This window comes from Mastomys coucha, unplaced genomic scaffold (assembly GCF_008632895.1).
Source record: "Mastomys coucha isolate ucsf_1 unplaced genomic scaffold, UCSF_Mcou_1 pScaffold16, whole genome shotgun sequence".
NCBI classification, from domain to species: Eukaryota; Metazoa; Chordata; class Mammalia; order Rodentia; family Muridae; genus Mastomys; species Mastomys coucha.
The window spans coordinates 85475857-85495824 of NW_022196898.1; the positions used below are offsets into that span (position 1 = coordinate 85475857).

At 43.2% G+C, this 19968-nt stretch overlaps 1 protein-coding gene and 1 long non-coding RNA gene across 3 annotated transcripts in view; one reads left to right on the forward strand and one right to left on the reverse strand.

The window, feature by feature from the left end:
- The window catches only part of CUNH4orf17 (chromosome unknown C4orf17 homolog), a 27331-nt gene extending 14468 nt beyond the window's left edge, over positions 1-12863 (reverse strand). Inside the window, exons 1-3 of one of the 2 annotated variants that reach the window (XM_031375643.1) lie at positions 12608-12863; positions 6635-6724; positions 1928-2134 (exon numbers count right to left, since the gene is read on the reverse strand). In XM_031375643.1, the coding sequence (XP_031231503.1) occupies positions 1928-2134; positions 6635-6707 (280 nt within the window). In that variant the 5' untranslated portion in view covers positions 6708-6724; positions 12608-12863. Of the gene's footprint in view, positions 1-1927; positions 2135-5046; positions 5149-6634; positions 6725-12607 lie in introns of those variants that run through there. The other variant, XM_031375644.1, reaches the window with a different exon arrangement.
- A 7-nt stretch (positions 12864-12870) lies between these two features.
- LOC116093845 lies at positions 12871-19050 on the forward strand. Its single transcript, XR_004119852.1, has 3 exons — positions 12871-13133; positions 18146-18326; positions 18872-19050. It is a non-coding gene; the product is annotated as an uncharacterized LOC116093845 (long non-coding RNA).
- The last annotated feature ends 918 nt before the right edge of the window (positions 19051-19968 follow it).

The window sequence follows — 19968 nt, forward strand, 5'->3', positions numbered from 1 at the left end:
GCCTTGAACTCAGAAATCCACCTGCCTCTGCCTCCCAAGTGCTGGGACTAAAGGCGTGCACCACCACCATCCGGCTGGGTCAGAGTTTTTGACTGTGGGATGTCAACTCCCTCCCTCCACTTTCTACTGGAGATGGACTCTACAAGTTCCCTCTCCCCACTGTTGGGCATTTCATCTAAGGTCTCTCCTATTGGGTCCTGTGATCACCTTCCAGGTCTCTGGTACTTTCAACCATTGAACTGAAGTCGGGAACCCCTGTGGAAAGGCTGGAAGAAGTCGAGGAGGAGGGTTACCCCATTGGAAGACCAGCAGTCTCAACTAATCTGGACCCCTGAGATCTCTCAGACACTGAGCCACCAACCAGGCAGCACACACAAGCTGGTCCGAGCCCTTTGACACATATACAGCAGAGGACTGCCTGGTCTGGCCTCAGTGGGAGAAGATGCACCTAACCCTTGAGAGACTTGAGGCCCTGGGGAATGGGTCTGGGTGGGGCTGGCAGGGCAGGGGGAGGAGGAATGGGATGAGGAACTGTGGGACCAGCCATCTCAAGGTCTTCCTGTTCTAACCTCCCCTAGCAGTGATGGATTGTGACTTAAAGCAAACCCTTTCTCCCCTAAGCTGCTTTTTCTTAGAGCATTCAGTCACAGCAACAAACGAAAGTAGGACAGAAACTAGCAGCAAAGAAGTGAGGTTAGCGCTGTGGTAAAACTGACTGTGCTAAAGGCTAGAGAAATGGCAGCTGGGTGTCAGAGCCCTGGATTCTCTTGCAGAGAGCCTGGGTTCAGTTCCAGTATGCAATGTTGGCTCATAAGTGTGTAATTCCAGTTCCAGGGGATTTGATGCCTGCCCTCTTTTGACCCACTTCTGGACCAGGCATGCAGGTTCCATGCGCGCAAAATGTTCAAACAGATAAAACAAAATAAATCCAAAAACAGAAGTTAAGACTGAGCCTGTTGTCGTTATACTTTTGGATTATTTCTTGGGAAGAATGTGGAAGCTTCTGATAAGCTGATCAAAGAAAGCCATTGCATGCTGGAAACAGCTTGATGGCCCAGTCTAGTGGGAACTTGGGAGACTGCAAGCATCTATTAATTTATCTCACCATCTACCAAAGACCAGGCAGTGCATGTGGGCCAGAGGGAAAGATAAGCGTGCCATGAGAACAAAAGGCAGTGTCATCAGTGTGGAGACGAGAGTCCTATGGGAAGCCGTGTGCGCACGCCCATCCCTGATGTGTTTACTGGGACTACCTTTTGTCTGTTGGGTTTTTTAATCGATGCTGGCTGCACACTCCTATCGGATATCTCTTGGCTAGTTTGTTATTTTTCTCATCACACTGAACAAATATCTGTCAGAAGTCTATTAGAGGAGAGTAGACTTATTCTGGCTCATGGTTTGAGGTATACATCCATCCTTGTTAGAAGGCTTAACAGAGGGAGTATGAGACTTTGGTAGAGTTGGGAAGCAGAGAAGATGGAGGACCACGCTCAACCAGCTTCTTTCTTCCTTCCCTATTTCTCTATTCAGCCTGGGCTATCCAGTGTGTGCAATGGTGCCATCCACTTTCCCTGCCCACCCACATTCTCCAGAAACGCCCTTCTACGCACATCCAGAGGTGTGCCTTCCAAATTCAGTCAAGAGCTGATGCTTGAAATTAGGCATCACACTCACTTTCCTAGAGATTGGGCACTACACACACACCAAATCTGGCCTGAACACAATAATAAAGATAATTATAACAATTAATAACAATAATAGTATTTGTTAACAATAATGTCTTACTGAATTGTGGTTAGAGGAATGTAAATTGTCTATAGTGAATAACCTAACTCATAAGTTGCTGCAGCTATTTAAGCAATCAGATTTCCTTGCAGTCACTTGCCAGAGGCCTAAGAACACATTCCATTTGATTATGGGGACTCACCAGAGTGAGGTCTTGAGGGCACTTTGGGTGGGGCTGGTGACAGTCCTCGGATACTTGGGTTCTCTGGGGATGCAGCACTGGGTGGGTTATTGAATTTTGTTAATGGTGACTCATTCCTCTCTAAAGGACTAAACAGGTTGGAGCAATGCAGCATTCTCGGAAATAAGTCATCATCATTCACGGTGCAGATTGGGATGTTGTTCAAACCTGGAAGAATAGGGGCAACCATTTATTTGTTTGCTGACCTGTTCCGAATACACATGTCACGCACTGTCTTCTAACCTTCTCATGTTTTCCCCAGCACTTCTCATTAGTCTTACTAAATGTTTGTAAACTCCTTGTCAGAGCTGTGCTAGGCCTTGAGTCTTATGGTGGGTTCCCCCCTCCCCCGTTTTTACTGTCTGTGGCTAGTACCTACTCCAGTGCCTGGCAGGAAATAGGGGTCTTTGATGGTTGAATGAATGGCTGTCTAACACTACCAGCCATTTTACCTGGCTACATACTTCAAACTTTACTAATAGTAACTGTCAATCTTACAGACATTATCATATGTTATCATTATATGTTTAAACACTAGTGTAGTGATTAGCCCAGGCACACAGTAAAAAATTAGATACCAAATTAAATATAGGCAAACTTACACACACATGTCCATTGAAATCCCTAATTTTTCTTTTAACTTGTTTTTGAAAGAGAAGCCATGCTGTGCATGTACTGTGTATGTTGGAGCACCTTCACAGGAGAACGGCCCTCTCTGCTCCCTTTCTGTTGCTGGTTCCCACTCTCTTCCATATTCACACACAAATGTGCACACATGGTAATCTCACACCAGACAGAAATAATATGAAAAAATCTACATTCCATTGATTCAAGAGTTAGGAAAGGTCTGCTTGTAGAAGATGTAAAGGAACTAATAGAACAGCTGGAGAGTGGTTTGAGAGTCCGATGAGACAGGGCATGGCTGACCGTGTGCGGAAGAGCAGTGAATCCCACCCAGCAGGAAAGGAGACCCACCCTGCAGCTCAGTGGAGAGTTTGGGAACTAAGCCGCAGAGAGATCCATGTCCACTATGGGGAGTCAAGTTTCCACTGTGGAGGTTCTAATGGCTCCCTTGTCTGAGAGCCAAGCAAAGGCTACACACCCTTAGTCTCTGATATTCAATCTCTAATTCGAGAAGTTTTGTTTGTTTGTTTTTGGTTTTGTTTGTTTTTGTACAGACTAACCATTTCCTTAATGGGTGACTGTCCCTTAACAATTAGGAGATTTAAAATGACAGAAATTATTAAGAAAATGCATACTATTTATCCTGCTTTGCTTTTCTGTTGCTGTAACTTAAACACCATAACCAAACACTGACCGGGAAAGGGGTTTGTTTGGCTTAAACATCGAGGTCACCTTGCGTCATGAAGGGCAGTCAGAAGTGGAGCTCAAAGGAAGGACCCTGGTGGTGGGAACTGAAGCAGCGGTTCTCTGTCCCACTGACATGAATACCAACTGTTGATTTTTAGGGCTCAGGCTCCTCTGTCTGGGAATTTCCTTTTGGCTGAAGGGAGCTCTTCTGCACAACAAAGCACCAACCCCCACCCCCATGCCTGGCTGATGGAAGTCACAGAAGGCAGAGAAGTCTTTACCTGGAATTGAGAACTCTATAAAAGGGCCCACTCTCCCTTGTGGCCTCTGTAACACCCGTGTGGCACGCCTACCCTCACCTCCCTGCTTAATTCTGCCTCCTTTCCTTCGTAGATGTTGCTCTCCAAAGCACTTCCAAATAAAGCTGCTTGACACAAATTCCCAGGTCAGTCTCCTCCTCAGAGAACCTAATTTAAGAAAAGTTCTCTGGAGGAAAATATAGGGCACTGTGCCAAAACATCACATGACAGTCTAGCCTGAGGAGATGGGACCTAGGATGCCTTTTGAAATGATGTTTAAACCAATATATGAAAGATGAGAAACAGCGATTAGTCGGGAGTCTTCTGTCTAGAGAAAGTATGTGTGAAAAGTCAGAACTTGCAAAGGGATTGTTACATCTTCGAGGAACTCAGATAAGCAAGCCTACAAGGTGTGTGCATGTAGGGGTGGGGATATGTGAGGTGAGTTGAGATGAGACTGGAGACACATCACAGGATTAGACACCGTTGTCATAAATGCTTCTGGGGGATTCTAGCAGGACGCCTTAATAGCCAAATTGACATTGTGAGTATGACTCTTGTGGCGCCTTCATGGAGAATGGATTAAATGAAGGTAACTGATTTATTTTTCTGTTATCTGCCTCACAGCCTTCCTGATTATGCTTGTCAGTTTTGTCAAAATAAGGATAGTGATAACGTTAGCAAATATGATTTACATGAGGCAGGGAGGCAGCCAGAGTGCAGGGTGCTGAAGAGTGGCCCAAGGGCGAGGGTGTGAGAACCCTGAGTGCCCACATATATCTCTTCTGGCTGGGATGCAATGAATTTCTTAGCATGCTATACAGCGGTGCACCGTAAAAGTGCTCTGCAGCCAATGATCTCTTTCCTCCTCCCACAGGTGCTCTGCAGCCAATGATCTCTTTCCTCCTCCCCCACAGGTGCTCTGCAGCCAATGATCTCTTTCCTCCTCCCACAGGTACTCTCGTTGACAAGTGTACCTTCTGCTCCTTCCCCTCCCCTCCCATGTCGTCCGCGTAACCACAGCAAGGCATTGTTGCTACCAGGCTCTGCTTGTAGACTCATGCCAAGTGTTTGTTGATAAAATGAACAGATGATATATGACTGAATGATTAGCTCGAAGATCGGTCTCTGTGATTTAAACACTACGTTTCTATCGATGACTCCACAATGTGCATCCTACACTTGGGCCTTCAATTTGAGACGACTCTTGGGTTTCCACTTGGGCAGACTGTTACTGCGGGGTGCTGGAAATGCTGTCTGTCTCACAGGATGGAATGTGGCGTTTGACTAGAATGTGGTCTTTGTAAGATTGCTGGGTTTTGCTGATGTATTTACTACATCCAGAATACAAGTTAATCTGTATTGAGACACAAACTACTGCTGAGTTGAAAAGGCTCCAGCGTCTCCCCTAGCTCCCCTGTTTCACCAGGAGGAGCATACTTTCCTGTAACTTTATAATATCAGGCTAACCTGATAACTTTAGGTGGCAAAGCGAAGCAACACGGGCTCACGTCATGGCTCCTTCATACTTCGTTGCAGCTGCTCACCATGACATTTTTTATCCCCTGAACATCCTCCCCAGCCTCACATTCCAGTGTTGCTTAGTTACCATTGTATGGCAGGGATACTCGTGTGGCTGACAGGATTGGCAGCCTCTACTTCTCTTTATTCCCAGTCTCTGCCCCTTTCCATCAAGAGATGGTTCATTTTTATTATGAAAATGCTCTCACTTTTTTTAAGGAATACAACTCATTTTCATCTATTGGGGGTCATTATACACTATTAATGTGTCTTCCTCAGTAAGGACATGCCTGCCTTCTACATAGTGTCCAGATGTTCTTTTCTGTATTGGCACCTTTCCCTTCACCTTCCATGTCCATATACTTACCCACAGCATAATACTATTGTTATCAGGCTCTGCCTGCATTGTCACTCCAGGTGAATACACTTATTGAGGAAGCAAGATGACTTTCAAGGAAGGATGTGAAAGACTAATGATTAACCCACCAGCTGAGGTGGCTTTGGTGGGCGGTATCCCAAAGTCACCTCCTCTGGGATGAACTGACTGGCTCACTGCATCTAGTACCAATAGTTCTGTTTGTTTTCCATGTACTTTGTAATCTTAAGAAATCTACCTGTCAAAACACCATTTCTCTCTACAGCCCACGTATGTGTAAAAAGCACATATGCTTTTATTCTTCAGTATAAGAGAAGATACTACCAATGTCTAATTTTTAAGGGGTTTGCTACAGAAAGTTAAATAAGGAAATAGGAAAGAAAGGAAAGGTGGGAAGGGAGGCAGGCAAAGAGCAAGAGAAGAGAGGAAGAAAGGAAGGAGAGATAAAAGGCCCTAGGCTCCTTACCCACCATATGTGCTAATAAACATAGGGCTAATGTTTAAATCCAAGCATGGTGTTGTGATGGCTATTGTTGTTTGTCAAATTTAATTACATCTGGAGTGAATTAAAACTCAAAAATGGCTAGGCATACTTGTGAAGATTTTGTTTGTTGTTTTTCTGTAGCTTTTTTTTTTTCTTAAATGAGTAATTGAAACTGTGAAGATCCACTTCTAATCTGGACATCCAGCCTCATGAACCGAACAATTACTGGACCTTCGACTGTAAGATAGCCATTGTTGGATTAGCGGGACCATAGCCTGTAAATAAATCTAATAAATTCCCTTCAGTTAGATGATAGATAGATGGATAGATATAGATAGATGATAGACAGATAGTAGAATAAAGAAAGATTGTTATATTCTATAAGTTCTGTTACTCCAGAGAACCCTGACTAAAAGTAATTAAGATATTAAAATACTTTTAAGTCATTGCCCCTTGAGCTCCCTGAATGACTTCCCCAGCTCTGCATACTTTGGTCATTTTCCCAGGTCCCTATCCCAACACAAGCAACCTATGGACTAAAGGTGCCTACAAATGTCTACACTGCCAGCAGTAGGACCTAGCTCCCAGTATCTTAGCACCTGCATTTACCAATAGCTAAATATTTTAGGTAAAATTTACAGTTTAAACAAACATCTGAGTACCCGAGGCCCCATTACCTTGGATGTGGCAAACTCTTCTGGGATGAGGAGTGTGCCTCACTATAAAGCAGGCTTTGTTTCTCTCCGTCATGTGTCTGGCTTTGTACTCTGGGTGAAGAGAAGATGTTGAGGATTTAAGGATAGGGTTCATGGCCTCTTGGTTTCCCCTCTCTGCCATTGCCACAAAAGTTCTTGAGATCTAACTTGATTGGCCTTACTCACAGATGGGCTGCAGCTTTGAAATCACATAATGACAATCACCCCAAGAAAAGATCCTTGACAGTCTTGTCTCTCAAATATTTTTCCATCCTTGCATTAAATTATTTCTCATGTCAAAAAAATATGAGGATAACAAAATAAACAAATGAACAAAGAGGGACAATGGGCACTTGCTTTGTTGTCAAATCAAACTTCTGTAAGCATTCTAGGTCTGAAGAGAACATAAGTCCCCCTGGAGTGGGAGGAAATCGTAGTCCTTATGAAAAATGAACCGTATTCTATTTTTCATTGTGTTTAAGATCACTGTTGTCTTATGAGTAAGTTATTTACATAATCAGTATTTATTTTAATGAGTAAATCTAAATTAGGCTTTTAAAATACTATATCTATGAAAATACTTTACATTAAATTAGCTTTATATAAGAAACTTTCTTATTGTATCTGTAGTAAATCTAGGTTTTCAAATTCATATCATCCTCCAAATGAATAATGATATCTAAGAGAGGAAACGCTGGGGGAAATGACCCCACATGCTTAGCTGGTAAACTGGACGGCATTAGCTAAGATGTTTGCAGCATTCAGCGATAGCAAATGCTCTTCTATCACTAATTAACATCAGTCACACACCACGGGTCTAAAAATGAATGCAATTTTAAATGACATACTGCACTTGAATCTAAGAAAGACATTTTGACAGGCATTATATATTTTCTAGTTATAATGGAAACCTTGTCCATCATACCAGAACTGGCAAAAAGACATTTTTATTGTCATTTATTTTGTCTGGTCAGAAGAACATGTAGTACCAAACATGTCCAACTAATGAAACTTGAATGCAGGATGTCATTGATATGTCTAGTTTATTGACATCTTTTCCTTGTTCATTCATTTCATAGTAGTGGTATGTATGTGTGTGTAAGAGTGGGTTCGCGGATGCTGCAGTGTGCATGTGCAGGTGACACTGGGTTCTTTTCTTCCACCGTGGATCAGGAGATCCATCTCATATCATTACGCTCATACAGCAAGTATTTCTACCCACTGAGTCATCTCACCAGCCCATACTATACCAATCTATTCAAGGTTTTCAAGGCTTACTTCTAGAATGCATGGTGTATAAATTACCAGGCATGTTACCAGAAAACACTTTCAAGAATCTCATTTTGGTGTGTGTGTGTGTGTGAGTGTGTGTGTGTGTGTGTGTGTGTGTGTGTGGTTGTACCAGTTTGCAATCCCACCAGCAATGAAGTAATGTTCCTCTTTCTCCACAACCTCTCCATCTGCTGTCACCTGAGTCTTTTATCCTAGCCATTCTGACTGGTGTGAGGTGGAATCTCAGAGTTTTTTTGATTTGCATTTCCCTGATGACTAAGGATGTTGAACATTTCTTTAGGTGCTTCTCAGCCATTTGGTGTTCATCAATTGAGAATTCTTTGTTTAGCTCTGTACCCCATTTTTTAGTAGGGTTATTTGGTTCTCTGGAGTCTAACTTCTTGAGTTCTTTATATACATTGGATATTAGCCCTCTATCAGATATAGGGTTGGTAAAGATCTTTTCCCAATTTGTTGGTTGCCATTTTGTCCTATTGACAGTGTCTTTTGCCTTACAGAAGCTTTGCAACTTTATGAGGTCCCATTTGTCAATTCTTGATCTTAGAGCAGAAGCTATTAGTATTCTGTTCAGGAACTTTTCCCCTGTGCCTATGTGCTGGAGGCTCTTCCCCACTTTCTCTTCTATTAGTTTCTGCCTCCAAGTTCTTGCTTGAGCTCCTGGTCTGGCTTTCCTCATGACGGACTCTGAACTCTAAGCTGAAACAGATCTTTCCTTCCCCCGTGTTGCTTTTCGCCATAGCATTTGTTACAGCAACAGGATGAAACTAGTATGTCATTCTAAAATTGTTTTAGGTTAAATAAATTATACTTAAATATTAAATTAAAAGATATCCTTAACATAAAGAGTATATTTTGTTATAACTCTTTAGGGTACTATCACAAGGCAGATTAATTTGAATCTCTTTATATAGTCAAACTGATATTATTTTACTGATTGATTTTTGAGACAGAGCCTCACTATGTAGCCCAGGCTGGTCTGGAACTCACAGTCCTCCTCAGCCTTCTGAATGCTGGGATCATAGGTGTCTACCACACCAGACCTATAGCCAAACTTTACATTTATTCTTCCAATGTGGATCCTTTGGTTCAAATAAGCAAATAAATTCATTTTTAATCTACAGTACAGAAGAGGAATTCAAGCGTATAGGCGAGGGGCAATAACCAGGAAGGAAAATTAGGATCAGGCTGGAGAGATGGCTCAGAGGTTAGGAGCACAGACTGCTCTTCCAGAGGTCCTGAGTTCAAATCTCAGCAACCACATGGTGACTCACAACCATTTGTAATAAGATCTGATGCCCTCTTCTGATGTGTCTGAAGACAGCTTCAGTGTCCTCATATACATAATTTAAATAAATAATTCTTTAAAAAAGAAAAGAAAATCAGGATCAACACAGACTAGTTAATTGATTTTCTAGGTTCTCATTTGTTCATCTACAATCTGTTGGAACTGACTTAAATGTCAACTGGGATGTTGAACTGAAAATTCCAGTTTTCCTCCTTGATGTGTCCTGCCCACATGAGTTCTCTTAGGTCAGTTTGAAGATTGAGATGAGTGCCCTGTGGAAAGGTCCCAGAGCCACCTTACCGTAACACACGAGCTGAGAAGACACGGCCCAGCGGTCAGGAAGCTGGCCCTCACCAGCCGGAGAATCTGCTGGTGCTTCCATGCTTGACCTCACAGCCCCCAGAAGCACAGGGAAGTAACCTTCTATTGTTTATAACCTGCCCTGCTTCTGGCATTTTGTTCTATCTACTTAAATGGATTAGGATGGTGTTCTCTGAGAGTCCAACAGAAATTTACACTTTTGGAAATTCAGCTGACTAATACTAAATTAAAGTTGCACTTTAATGAAAAACATAAAAGTAACTTAAACCAGATGAGAAGCAAAGCTACTATCCTTTGTCCTAATGGCCCCGCTTTTCTCTTCCACCTCATGTTCATGCCATAAATCCTCCTAGCCTCCTGTATTTGTTAAACCTCTTTCTAGAGTCTGCGAATTGGTTTAGAATCACATTTTCCTTCCAAAGTTTTACCTTATAGCAGATAGCAAGTCTGAATGGTAACTTCCTAAGAACTATAAACTCGTAAGAAATGAAAGTATGATAATCCTCATATCTACATATATTTATGAAACAAGTTTAACATAAAAAGAACATACTTATTTTATTGATTATTTTATGTATATGGATGTTTTCCTTGCTTGTATGTGTGGCTCATGTACATTCAGTGCCTTAGAGGCCAGAAGAGGGTATCAGATCCTCTGGGGCTGAAACTACAGATAGTTGTAAGGCACCATGTGATGGCTGGGAACAGAATTTGGGTCCTCTAGAAGAACAGCCAGTGTGTCCAGCTGCTAAGCCATTGCTCCCAGCCCTGAGCATACATCTTAAAATAAGAGATTAATGGTAGTAGAGACCAAGAAATAAGTTAGTTAATTATTGGATAAATATCTTTACTGGAAAATCAGAAATGACATTCATTTACAATAGAGACTGGATCTTTTTGCTGAACTCAATATTAGAGATATTTGTCAGTGCTAAACTGACTGACATGTACCATAGATGAATTCTATAAGCAAAGAAATGATGACTTCTACACGTAAGGCACGAATTAGTTAGCAAGTAACATGGAATCTTGTGATGCACACTGGGGGGAAGGGGAAGGGGAGGGGGAAGGGCGGAGAGGGGAGAGAGACAGAGAGACCGGTGGGGGTGGGGGTGTGGGGGGAGAAACCACACACTCATTTCCAGTACTTCGCAAGTGCTCACTGCATGCTGTAGAGAACAATCCCCAGATTATTTTCCCTACGTCAGATGGCCATACAGAAGACACTTCCGCATTACAGAAGCTCCTATCTCAAATCATGGGGAAGCAAAAGACTAGAAACTACCAGCTCAACTGTGGCGTCAAGGACTGTGGCTTGCAAAAGTGCCACCATGGGCTGTATGTAGTTCCAGCCAGTCCGATCAAGTTAGCACAAGCAATAGAGAGTGGCCTAGAACTTAACCTTGTTCTGTACTAATTTCTATTAAAAATAAGATCACTTGTAAACACACAAGAACTTTAGCTACTTTTTAGTAAGCATCCCGGCTCTTACTATTTATAGGCTATAAAACCCGCCTAAGCCTTCTTCACTAGGCCAGCATACCCAGGAGATTCCCCGAGAGAAGATCGCTGAGTTCTGTTTGTACCCGGAGATGCTCCCACTGCTGTCATGAGGAGAGAGAAATGTGAAGACTGAGTGTGGAATTTAATTGTAGGTCACATTCGTCATTCCAAAGTCTACAGCTGGGGAAAGGACTCAGCGCTTAGAGCGCTTGCTGCTCTTGCTGAGGACCCCAGACTCATTTCCCAGGACCTACACAGGGCAGCTCAAAACTGTCTCTAACTCCAACCTCAGGCTGTCTAAAGCCCTCCACAGTACTCCATACACTCACACAAAATTCATATATTAGATAAATAAGGTAATTAACAGAGGCTTCAAAGATACTTATGAAAGCAAAATTTCCTTTCTTGTGGTCTCTCGAATCTACCCATGTATCAGTAAATTATCAATTTTTATTTAAAATACAGGAAATACAACCCTCCGCAGAGAAGGATTGGAAAAAAAATAGTGTTATTCAGAAAAATGCCCTGCCCATTTGCATAAAATAAGGTCAAAATAGTACACACATAGAACATAGGCTTACAAAGGGAACATACCAAGTAAGGAGGAGCTGAAAGTCGCATGTGGGGTCATCTGTTTCTGAAAACACGAACACTGCTCTCCCACTCTTCCAGCCCAGAACACACCACAGCTGTCCCTGTGGCTTCTTCTCATACAGGATGCATTGTTCTGGGTACACACTCTCTCCAAAAGGAGTCCTAACGCCCCCTTGTAACAATCCCCATTGCCACCCCAGCCTCCCCACCTTCTAACCCTTTTCCTTTCTCATAGTGCCTGCTCCTCCCTGCATTTTCTTTTCAAACATGTCACTTCTTCACGGCTCCTTTCAATACGATGTCATCATCAGGTGTGCCTTGATTTTCCCTGGTGTTTCATTTTCTTTCCTGCTCTGTGCACACACCTGGTATAAACTCAGCAACTGCTGTTAAAAGGGCTAGCAATTTTTCCCCATAGAATAACTGTCTCTATGAACAATACAGTGGTGTCAGTATGATGCCCTCATAAGTGACTAACTTTAAAAGATAGCATCCTTTTTCCTCAAAATGACTTACTTGGGTTTTGTATGCCTTAAAAAGCATATTTGACAATATAAACTAACTAGTACCCTCAGAGCTCCCAGGGACTAAACCACCAACCAAAGAGTACACATGGTGGGACTCATGGCCCCAGCTGCATTTGTAGCAGAGGATGGCCTAGTCAGTCATCAATGGGAGGAGAGGCCCTTGGTCCTGTGAAAGTTCTATGCCCCAGCATAGGGGAATGCCAGGGCCAGGAATCGGGAGAGGGTGGGTTGGTGAGCAGGGGCAGTGGGGAGAGAACTTTTTTTGTTTTTTTATTTTTGTTTTTTTTTCCCAGAGGGGAAACCGGGAAAGGGGATATCATTCGAATTGTAAATAAAGAAAATATCTAACAAAAATAAAGCATATTTGAGACTCATAGGTAAGCATACCTAAGAAGTTAGCAAATTTTTCTAACGATGAATAGAAAATTATACCTGAGAACAGTTCTTAAAGCAGGTAAGTCAACTTGATAGGAACTCAGGTCTGCTAATGTCCTTCCAACCTCATACTGCGTCTCGGCTGAGTTTTTGTTACTTCCTTAAATCTCGGGACTTTTATCGGTGACTGGTGCCTTCAAAAGAGCAAAGTTGTGTCGCTCCAGTTTCTCCCACTCTCACTCCAAAGAGCCCAGGTGCCTACCTCCTTGGTTCTGAGGAGATAGCATACTGCTTAGCAACGGGATAGCAGTCTGGGAAATCTAAGTTCCAGAACTCTGTGGCAGCCTTCTCTCAGGCTTCACTAACTTTACACAGCTTCACTAACAGAACACAGAGCATCTCTTCCCGGTTTCACACGTAAGGTGGCCGTGCTGCGAATGTAAGGAAAAGAAAAAAGAAAAGGGAGAAAGACAGCGCAGTGCGCGCTATGTGACATAAACAGCTCGCTGAACAGCGATGATGCCGGTGGGGATGCTGGGAAGGCCTCCCGCCATTGTGAAAGGACACCATTTGATTTTCAGAGGTGAGAAGAGGAGGTCTTAAGGGGGAGGGGGAGGGGGGCAGATTGAGGAAAAGAGGGTAACTGAGTACCCATAACAGGAAAGAGGAGGGCTCTGAGAGCAAGGGGCAGAAGAGGGGAGGGACATGATAGGGGAAGGGGTAGTTGATTTGTTAGAACGGCGGGTCGAGTCATAACATCCCACACACTAGGTCCAAACAGTTCCACGTGTAAGAGGTTTAATTGAGAGGAGAGAGGGGGCAGTAGCGCTGAAAGAGAGGAAGAGGGGAGAGAGAGAGAGATGGATGGATGTTGTGTGTGTGTATGTGTGTGTGTGTGTGGGTTTTGACTTAGTGGCAGCAGGTAAAGGTGGGAGGTGAGCCCAATGGATTCTGGGAATATGGCGGCTGTTGCCCTGGCAACAGGTCTTTGAGACCCGCCCATGTGTCACCACAGGCTTTGGATGCCCTGATGCTGACAATAGTGGAAAATAAACAAAAGCGAGCTATGTGTTAAAGAGCACCACAGTGAACTCCATTACTTTGTATGCATGATTAAAAATAAATTAAGGGGAGAGAAAAATAAATTAAGGAGAAGCTGGGTGTGGTGACCCATTCCTATAATTCCAGCCTTTGGGAGAATTAAACAGAAAGATTGCCCGGGCTACAGAGTAACCCTCTCAGAAAAATCAAAATGACAACAAAAATCGGTAAAGTTTCTAAGGTTTCTAGCAAGCTTTATCAGGCGTGATTAGCGAGTTTTAAAGCATTAGCTGGGACTATTAACAGCAAGAAATGCAGCTCTTGGGTTCCTGAGCGCTTCAGAAACTGTTTGCTATCTTGTAACTCACTCACTTCCTCTCACCGTGCTCACCCCTCTGACCCTCTCCACCATCCTTGCTATGAGATCTTCATAGAATTGGCAGCATACTGTTCCACTTGTCAACTTCCCAACCTGTGAGCTGAACATAACCTTTTTTCTTTGTACACTAGCTGGTCTCTTACATTTCATTTATAGCAGCATGAAACTGACTAGGGCATAAGATACATTAAGAATGTTTATATGTGTAGCATAAACAATTCAAGTGTGTTTCGAGGTATCCACAAGAGAAGACTGCTCAGACATGGGCTTAAGCCAACAGAAAGTCCTTCTTAGTCAGCCTACAACCCATGCCGAGTTTTTGGGATCCCAGTGTAGCTCCAAGCCCTTCTTAGGGCAAGCTTTTTTTTTTTTTTTGGTTTTTCGAGACAGGGTTTCTCTGTATAGCCCTGGCTGTCTTGGAACTCACTCTGTAGTCCAGGCTGGCCTCGAATTCAGAAATCCACCTGCCTCTGCCTCCCAAGTGCTGGGATTAAAGGTGTGCACCACCACCGCCCTGCTTAGGGCAAGCTTTTAAGCACAGAAACCACGTCCTGGGTAGCCATACTCTGGTTAACAAGGACAGTTAGCCGGAAGCAGAACTACAGAAGCCAAAAAGCAAGGTCAGTACATTTAGTGACTTTCCTAGAATTACGGCCTCTCATGGATTAGGTCTTTGTTTTAGTTTTGGCAAGTGGAGCTGTCTACATGCTGAGTTTTACTGCCTGAATGGTACTTTTATCCTGGAGTCAGTTGTGTTAAGGTCTGGAGGCCTACTAAGGTCTAGTGCCCTGCTGGTGCCCTGGAAGACAGATGAGCATTATGCATAGGAATTTTGCAAAAGCAAAACTATGGACATGCTTAATAACTAGGTCTTAAAGATTTATTTATTTATTTTATGTACGTGAGTACTTTGTAGCTATCTTCAGACACACCAGAAGAGGGCATCAGATCCCATTACAGATGGTTGTGAGCCACCATGTGGTTGCTGGGAATTGAACTCATGACCTCTGGAAGAGCAGTCAGTGCTCTTAACCGCTGAGCCATCTCTCCAGCCCAATAACTAGGTCTTATAAGCAAACAAACAATCTCATAACACCAGAGTTCTGGAGTGTATGTAGACCATGAGAACTCACATCAAATATTACTAGACTGATAACTCAGTACAAAACCCCTAAATCCAACTTGGCATTCAGATCGACTTGGAAGCCCAGGAACTCCACGTTAGCTCCAACATTTATACTGAAGCACAAAGCCATTCATGTAAGACCATTCCCAGATGCAATCTCTTCTTAGAAGGCAAATCTATTATGGTGCACGTAGCTAGAAGGTTCAATAAAACTACATCAATAACATGTTTACCATGAATGCATTTGAAAAAAATACGTGGAAAACAAGTTGAAGAGTTTATGAGAATTTAACAGAAATACAAGAAGAATATTTGTAAAACTATTTGCAAACCCATAATGTCTAGTGAATCTACTGGAAAAAAAAACAAAATTCAAGACAATGACTCCCTGGGAAGTCTGTATGCACATATATTTTTCTCATAGATTTTGCCTCAAAACTACTTTGTGTGGACGTTCTTGTACTATTAAAAATTGGACTACCCGTTTTAATTATTTTATTTGACATAATTTGATGTTTTTATAGTGCACACAGGGCTGCATTATTACACCATATGAATCGATCAATGGACCTAAGGCAATTAACACACCCACCAGCTTAAATTTTTTTATTACATTTGTGTGTGTGTTGTGTGTGTGTGTGTATGTATGTGTGTCTGTGTGTGTGTGTGTGTGTGTGTGTGTGTGCGCGTGCGCGCGCGCGCATGTGTGTCTAGAGGACAATTGGAGGAGTTCTTTTTTTTCTACCAGGTGGGTCCCAGGGATCAAACTCAGAACCTCAGACTTCATGGCAAACATACTTAACTGCTAAGCTGTCTTGACTGCTGAATTCGTTGTGTGTGTGTATGTGTATGTGTATACACGTGCACGCGCACGCACACACAAACATGTATATGTACATTAACATAGCTAATTCCTTTCTAGTGTTCCTAATTGAAACTCAGAAAGCATGAGCAGGTCCTCCAGGGTCACACAGTGAGGACCTAGCCAGTGCCCAGACTGGCTGAGTGATCTTGTTTCTTACCTGAGCAAAAGGAGCTCACAGGAGCTCTTCATCTGTGAAGCTCCAGTGAGGAGCCTTGCTCTGGAGCAAGCTTCCGGTTTGCTTCTTAGGACTCAGCGCGGAGCAAGGAAGGGGTTTCCTTCACTGGGAAAAGAGTCGGATTAATCGCCCTTTTCTTCCATTTGTACACTCATACAGTATCATTCAAAGATCCCAAGAAGTTAAAGTCCTTTGTTTTTGACTTATGTAAGATGTGCCTAGAGAGGGTCAGGGAGATGGCTCTGTTGGTACAGTGCTTGCCACACAAGCACGAGGACATGAGTTCAAGTCTCCAGCACCCACATAAAAAGCCAGGTGCTGAATAGCCTGCCTGTAATCCCAGTGCTACTTACTGGTAGAAGGAAGGATCCAAGGGTTTGCTGGCAGGTGGCCAGTCTAGAAATCTGTGAGGACTCCTCTCTAAGAGACTAAGAGTCAGAGAACGGTGTCAACTTTCAGAAGGTCTTTTCATGCCTGAGGCAATCCGCCTTCCAACACAGCAGGTCCACCCACCCCTCGGGGGTGTGGGGGTGGTGGCGGCTGGTAGGCTGCACAAAGCGGACAAGGGCCAGGGAATGGAGATTGCACGGGGATTCCCCCGCCTCAAAGCTGGCACTGCTTTACTATTGGCGGTGAATCTTCGGATCATTGCTTCTGCCTTGAGGCTGCGTATTTGGAACAAGTGCACTCATTGTAGATACACTACACTACAGAGTTTGGCTACGTGAATCTGCCATCTGAAGACAGGAAAAAGCATAGCTTGGACCAAAAGTATAGCGACTTTTTGTCCCCAACTTTGCAGGGAACTTAGTAAGAATGGACTTTGACCAATAGCTTTTTTTTTTTTTTTTAATTTTTCTATGTTTAGTAAATTTTGTAATTGATCAAAACACAAAATTAAAGTGGAGAGCAATTGAGGAAGATACCCAACATCGACCTCAAACCTGAACACATATGAGTACATGTCCTTGTGCGCATGTGCCCCCTCCACCCGTGCACGAAGATGCACATAAGGAAATTAGTGACTAGAGAAAAGATAGGAAAGGAGCACTGCCACTCATGCTCATTACAAACAATAGCTGCTTTCTGAGGTGTTTGTTGTTCATCTTCGCTTCAAGTCTGTAAATGCCATATTGGCCACCAGGTGGCAGCAACGGGCTATAGTATGACAGACAACATTGTCCAATCCTGCCGTGGTCATTCAATTCCGTAAATAGTAAACCTTCATCTCAGAGACTTAGGTGTCCCTGAGAGCTTATGTACAGGCCTCTCCAGTAAGCGACCGGGCCACCAGAGTTGACGGCCTCCATCAGTGGATAGACGCTTGAAACAACGATGGCTTTCCTTAGAATTTCCCTCCAAGATGTTCTGTTTCCTGTTCCTTGAGGTTAAGCTGTGAATGTTGACATGCTGAGACTCAGAATGTGAAGGATGAATAACTGGTTTCCAGAGATTGCCTAGCGAGCTCAGTAGTGCTAGAGCAATCTGAGCTAACTATTGACTCCAGAGAACCCTGGGAAGGGACGTTCTCGGTGGGGGGGGGGGGTAGCAAAGGGTCTTTTGGGGATGTTTTTATAGGAGAGTCTCCAGATTAGGACCCAGTTGTTTGAAACCAAGGTGTCTATGTAGCCATAACTACTCCAAGAACCCATACTCGTGTTGGCTCTGATAGAAAGCCCATGGGAGAATTTGATTACTAATAAGCTCCGTAGACCTAGGATCCCCTATGGGATCCATCAAACCAAAGTGAACCAAGTGTAGAACCATTGTAGAAATTTAGTGATTTTTGTCATGTTTAGCTTTAGCTGGAAATAAATGACATCTTTAACTTGAGTAAAATTGGTAGGCCACTAATAAATCTCTGGGAAAAAAAATTAAAGGCCAGAGCAATTGGGGAGGTGACCTTAGAGAGAATGAAGGTGAAGGAAAATATTATTCATATTTCCAGTAAACCAGTTTTTATAGTATGATAGTTCAAATATTAAAATGTACTATTTTGTACTATTCAGTTGCCTCTTGTTTTCTCCTCTGAGAGAACTGCGTACAGAGTGTGGTCCTGGACACAATGAGATTGCTCACCAGCAGGCATTTTCTGTCAATCCTCTCTGGTCTCCATAACTGCGTGTGGATGCTGGCTGCTGAGCAGGAGGCGGGGTGCCTCACAGCACGTGGAAGCTCAGAGCTGCACAGGTAGCCCCGTTCTCGTGGAATGTCTTAAACGGGCTTCTCTAGGTTGCTGTCTGGGAGACCATTTCCCCTAAAAAGAAAGTAGGGTGAGCTACATCACTGTCCTGAAAGGGAAGGAGGAAGATGAGGTAGCTTCCGGTTGACAGCCATCTTACTGGCTGAAAGCAGAAGAGTGGGTAACCCCAAACTCTGGCCATGCTGGGGTCTCTGCAAGCTTTGCTACATGGGATTAAACTACATAAACAGTCTTAGTTTAAGGCATGGTGTTCCTGGTAGGAAAACAGCCTTCTACCTGTTGTAAAGGACTTACTGGAGGTAAGTCTGAACTGTGTCCACCAATTGAGCTAGTCAAGGCATATCAAAACTAAACTGGTGTGTGTGTGTGTCTTTCATTCACAAATCCAAAGGGCTCTGGTGGGGGGCTGGAAGAGCGACCTGCCAGAAGCTAACGTGGTTTAAGTAAGTCACCGTTACACCTCTGTATTTGTGAAGTAGCCCAGCATCTCCCTTGTAGAGTTTTTAACTTTCCCTTTTTTTCTTTCTTCAAGGCAGATCCTCCTATGTGCTGTTTTGACTTCCTATTTCACTGAGTCATACGGGTGCAGCCTCCAGTCAGCTATCCTACCTCATGAAGCCTTCTTACAGAGACACTGAATGTTGAATTTAGGTCCAACCTTAATGGACAAAATATATGCACAAAAATAAAATAATTTCTAATAATGTCACACACTGGCATTTGGGTAGACATAAATTTGAGGTTGACTCTAGTCTATGCAGTTTTCTTTCTTCTTAGAGAGTTCTACACATGAATGTCTGGAGAGAGTAGGTCTCCCAGGAGTGCTGACACACCTGAGAGCACAGGTGAGACCACCACTTCTGCTCAAATTTCCAGCCCAAGAGAGTCATCAGGACACAGGAAACAAGAAATAACTTGGGACAGGATCCTTCAGGTTTCCTTCTGCACTCAAGCTGACCCTATGCAACAGCTCCAAATAGAGAACTGGTCTCCCAGGAGTGCTGACACACAGGCTTGCAGAAGGGACAAGCCACAGTCAGAGACAGAAAGACCAGCTAACACCAGAGATAATCAGATGGCAAGAGGCAAAGACAAGAACATAAGCAACAGAAACCAGAGCTACTTGGCATCATCAGAGTCCAGTTCTCCCACCATAACAAGCCCTGGAACCCCCTGGAAAAGAAAGACTCTGATTTAAAATCACATCTCATGATGATGATAGAGGACTTTGAGAAACATAAATAACTCCCTTAAAGAAATACAGGAGAACACAGGTAAACAGCAAGAAGCCCTTAAAGAGGAAACAAAAATCCCTTAAAGAAATACAGGAAAACACAACCAAACAGGTGAAGGAAATGAACAAAACCATCCAGGATCTAAAAATGGAAATAGAAACAAAGAAATCACAAAGGGAGACAACCCCTGGAGTTAGAAAACCTAGGAAAGAGATCAGGAGTCATAGGTGTAAGCATCTCCAACAGAATACAAGAGATAGAAGAGAGAATCTCAGGGGCAGAAGACACCATAGAAAACATTGACACAACAGTCAAAGAAAATTCAAAATGCAAAAATCTTCTAACCCAAAACATCCAAGAAATCCAGGACACAAACCTAAGGATAATAGGTATA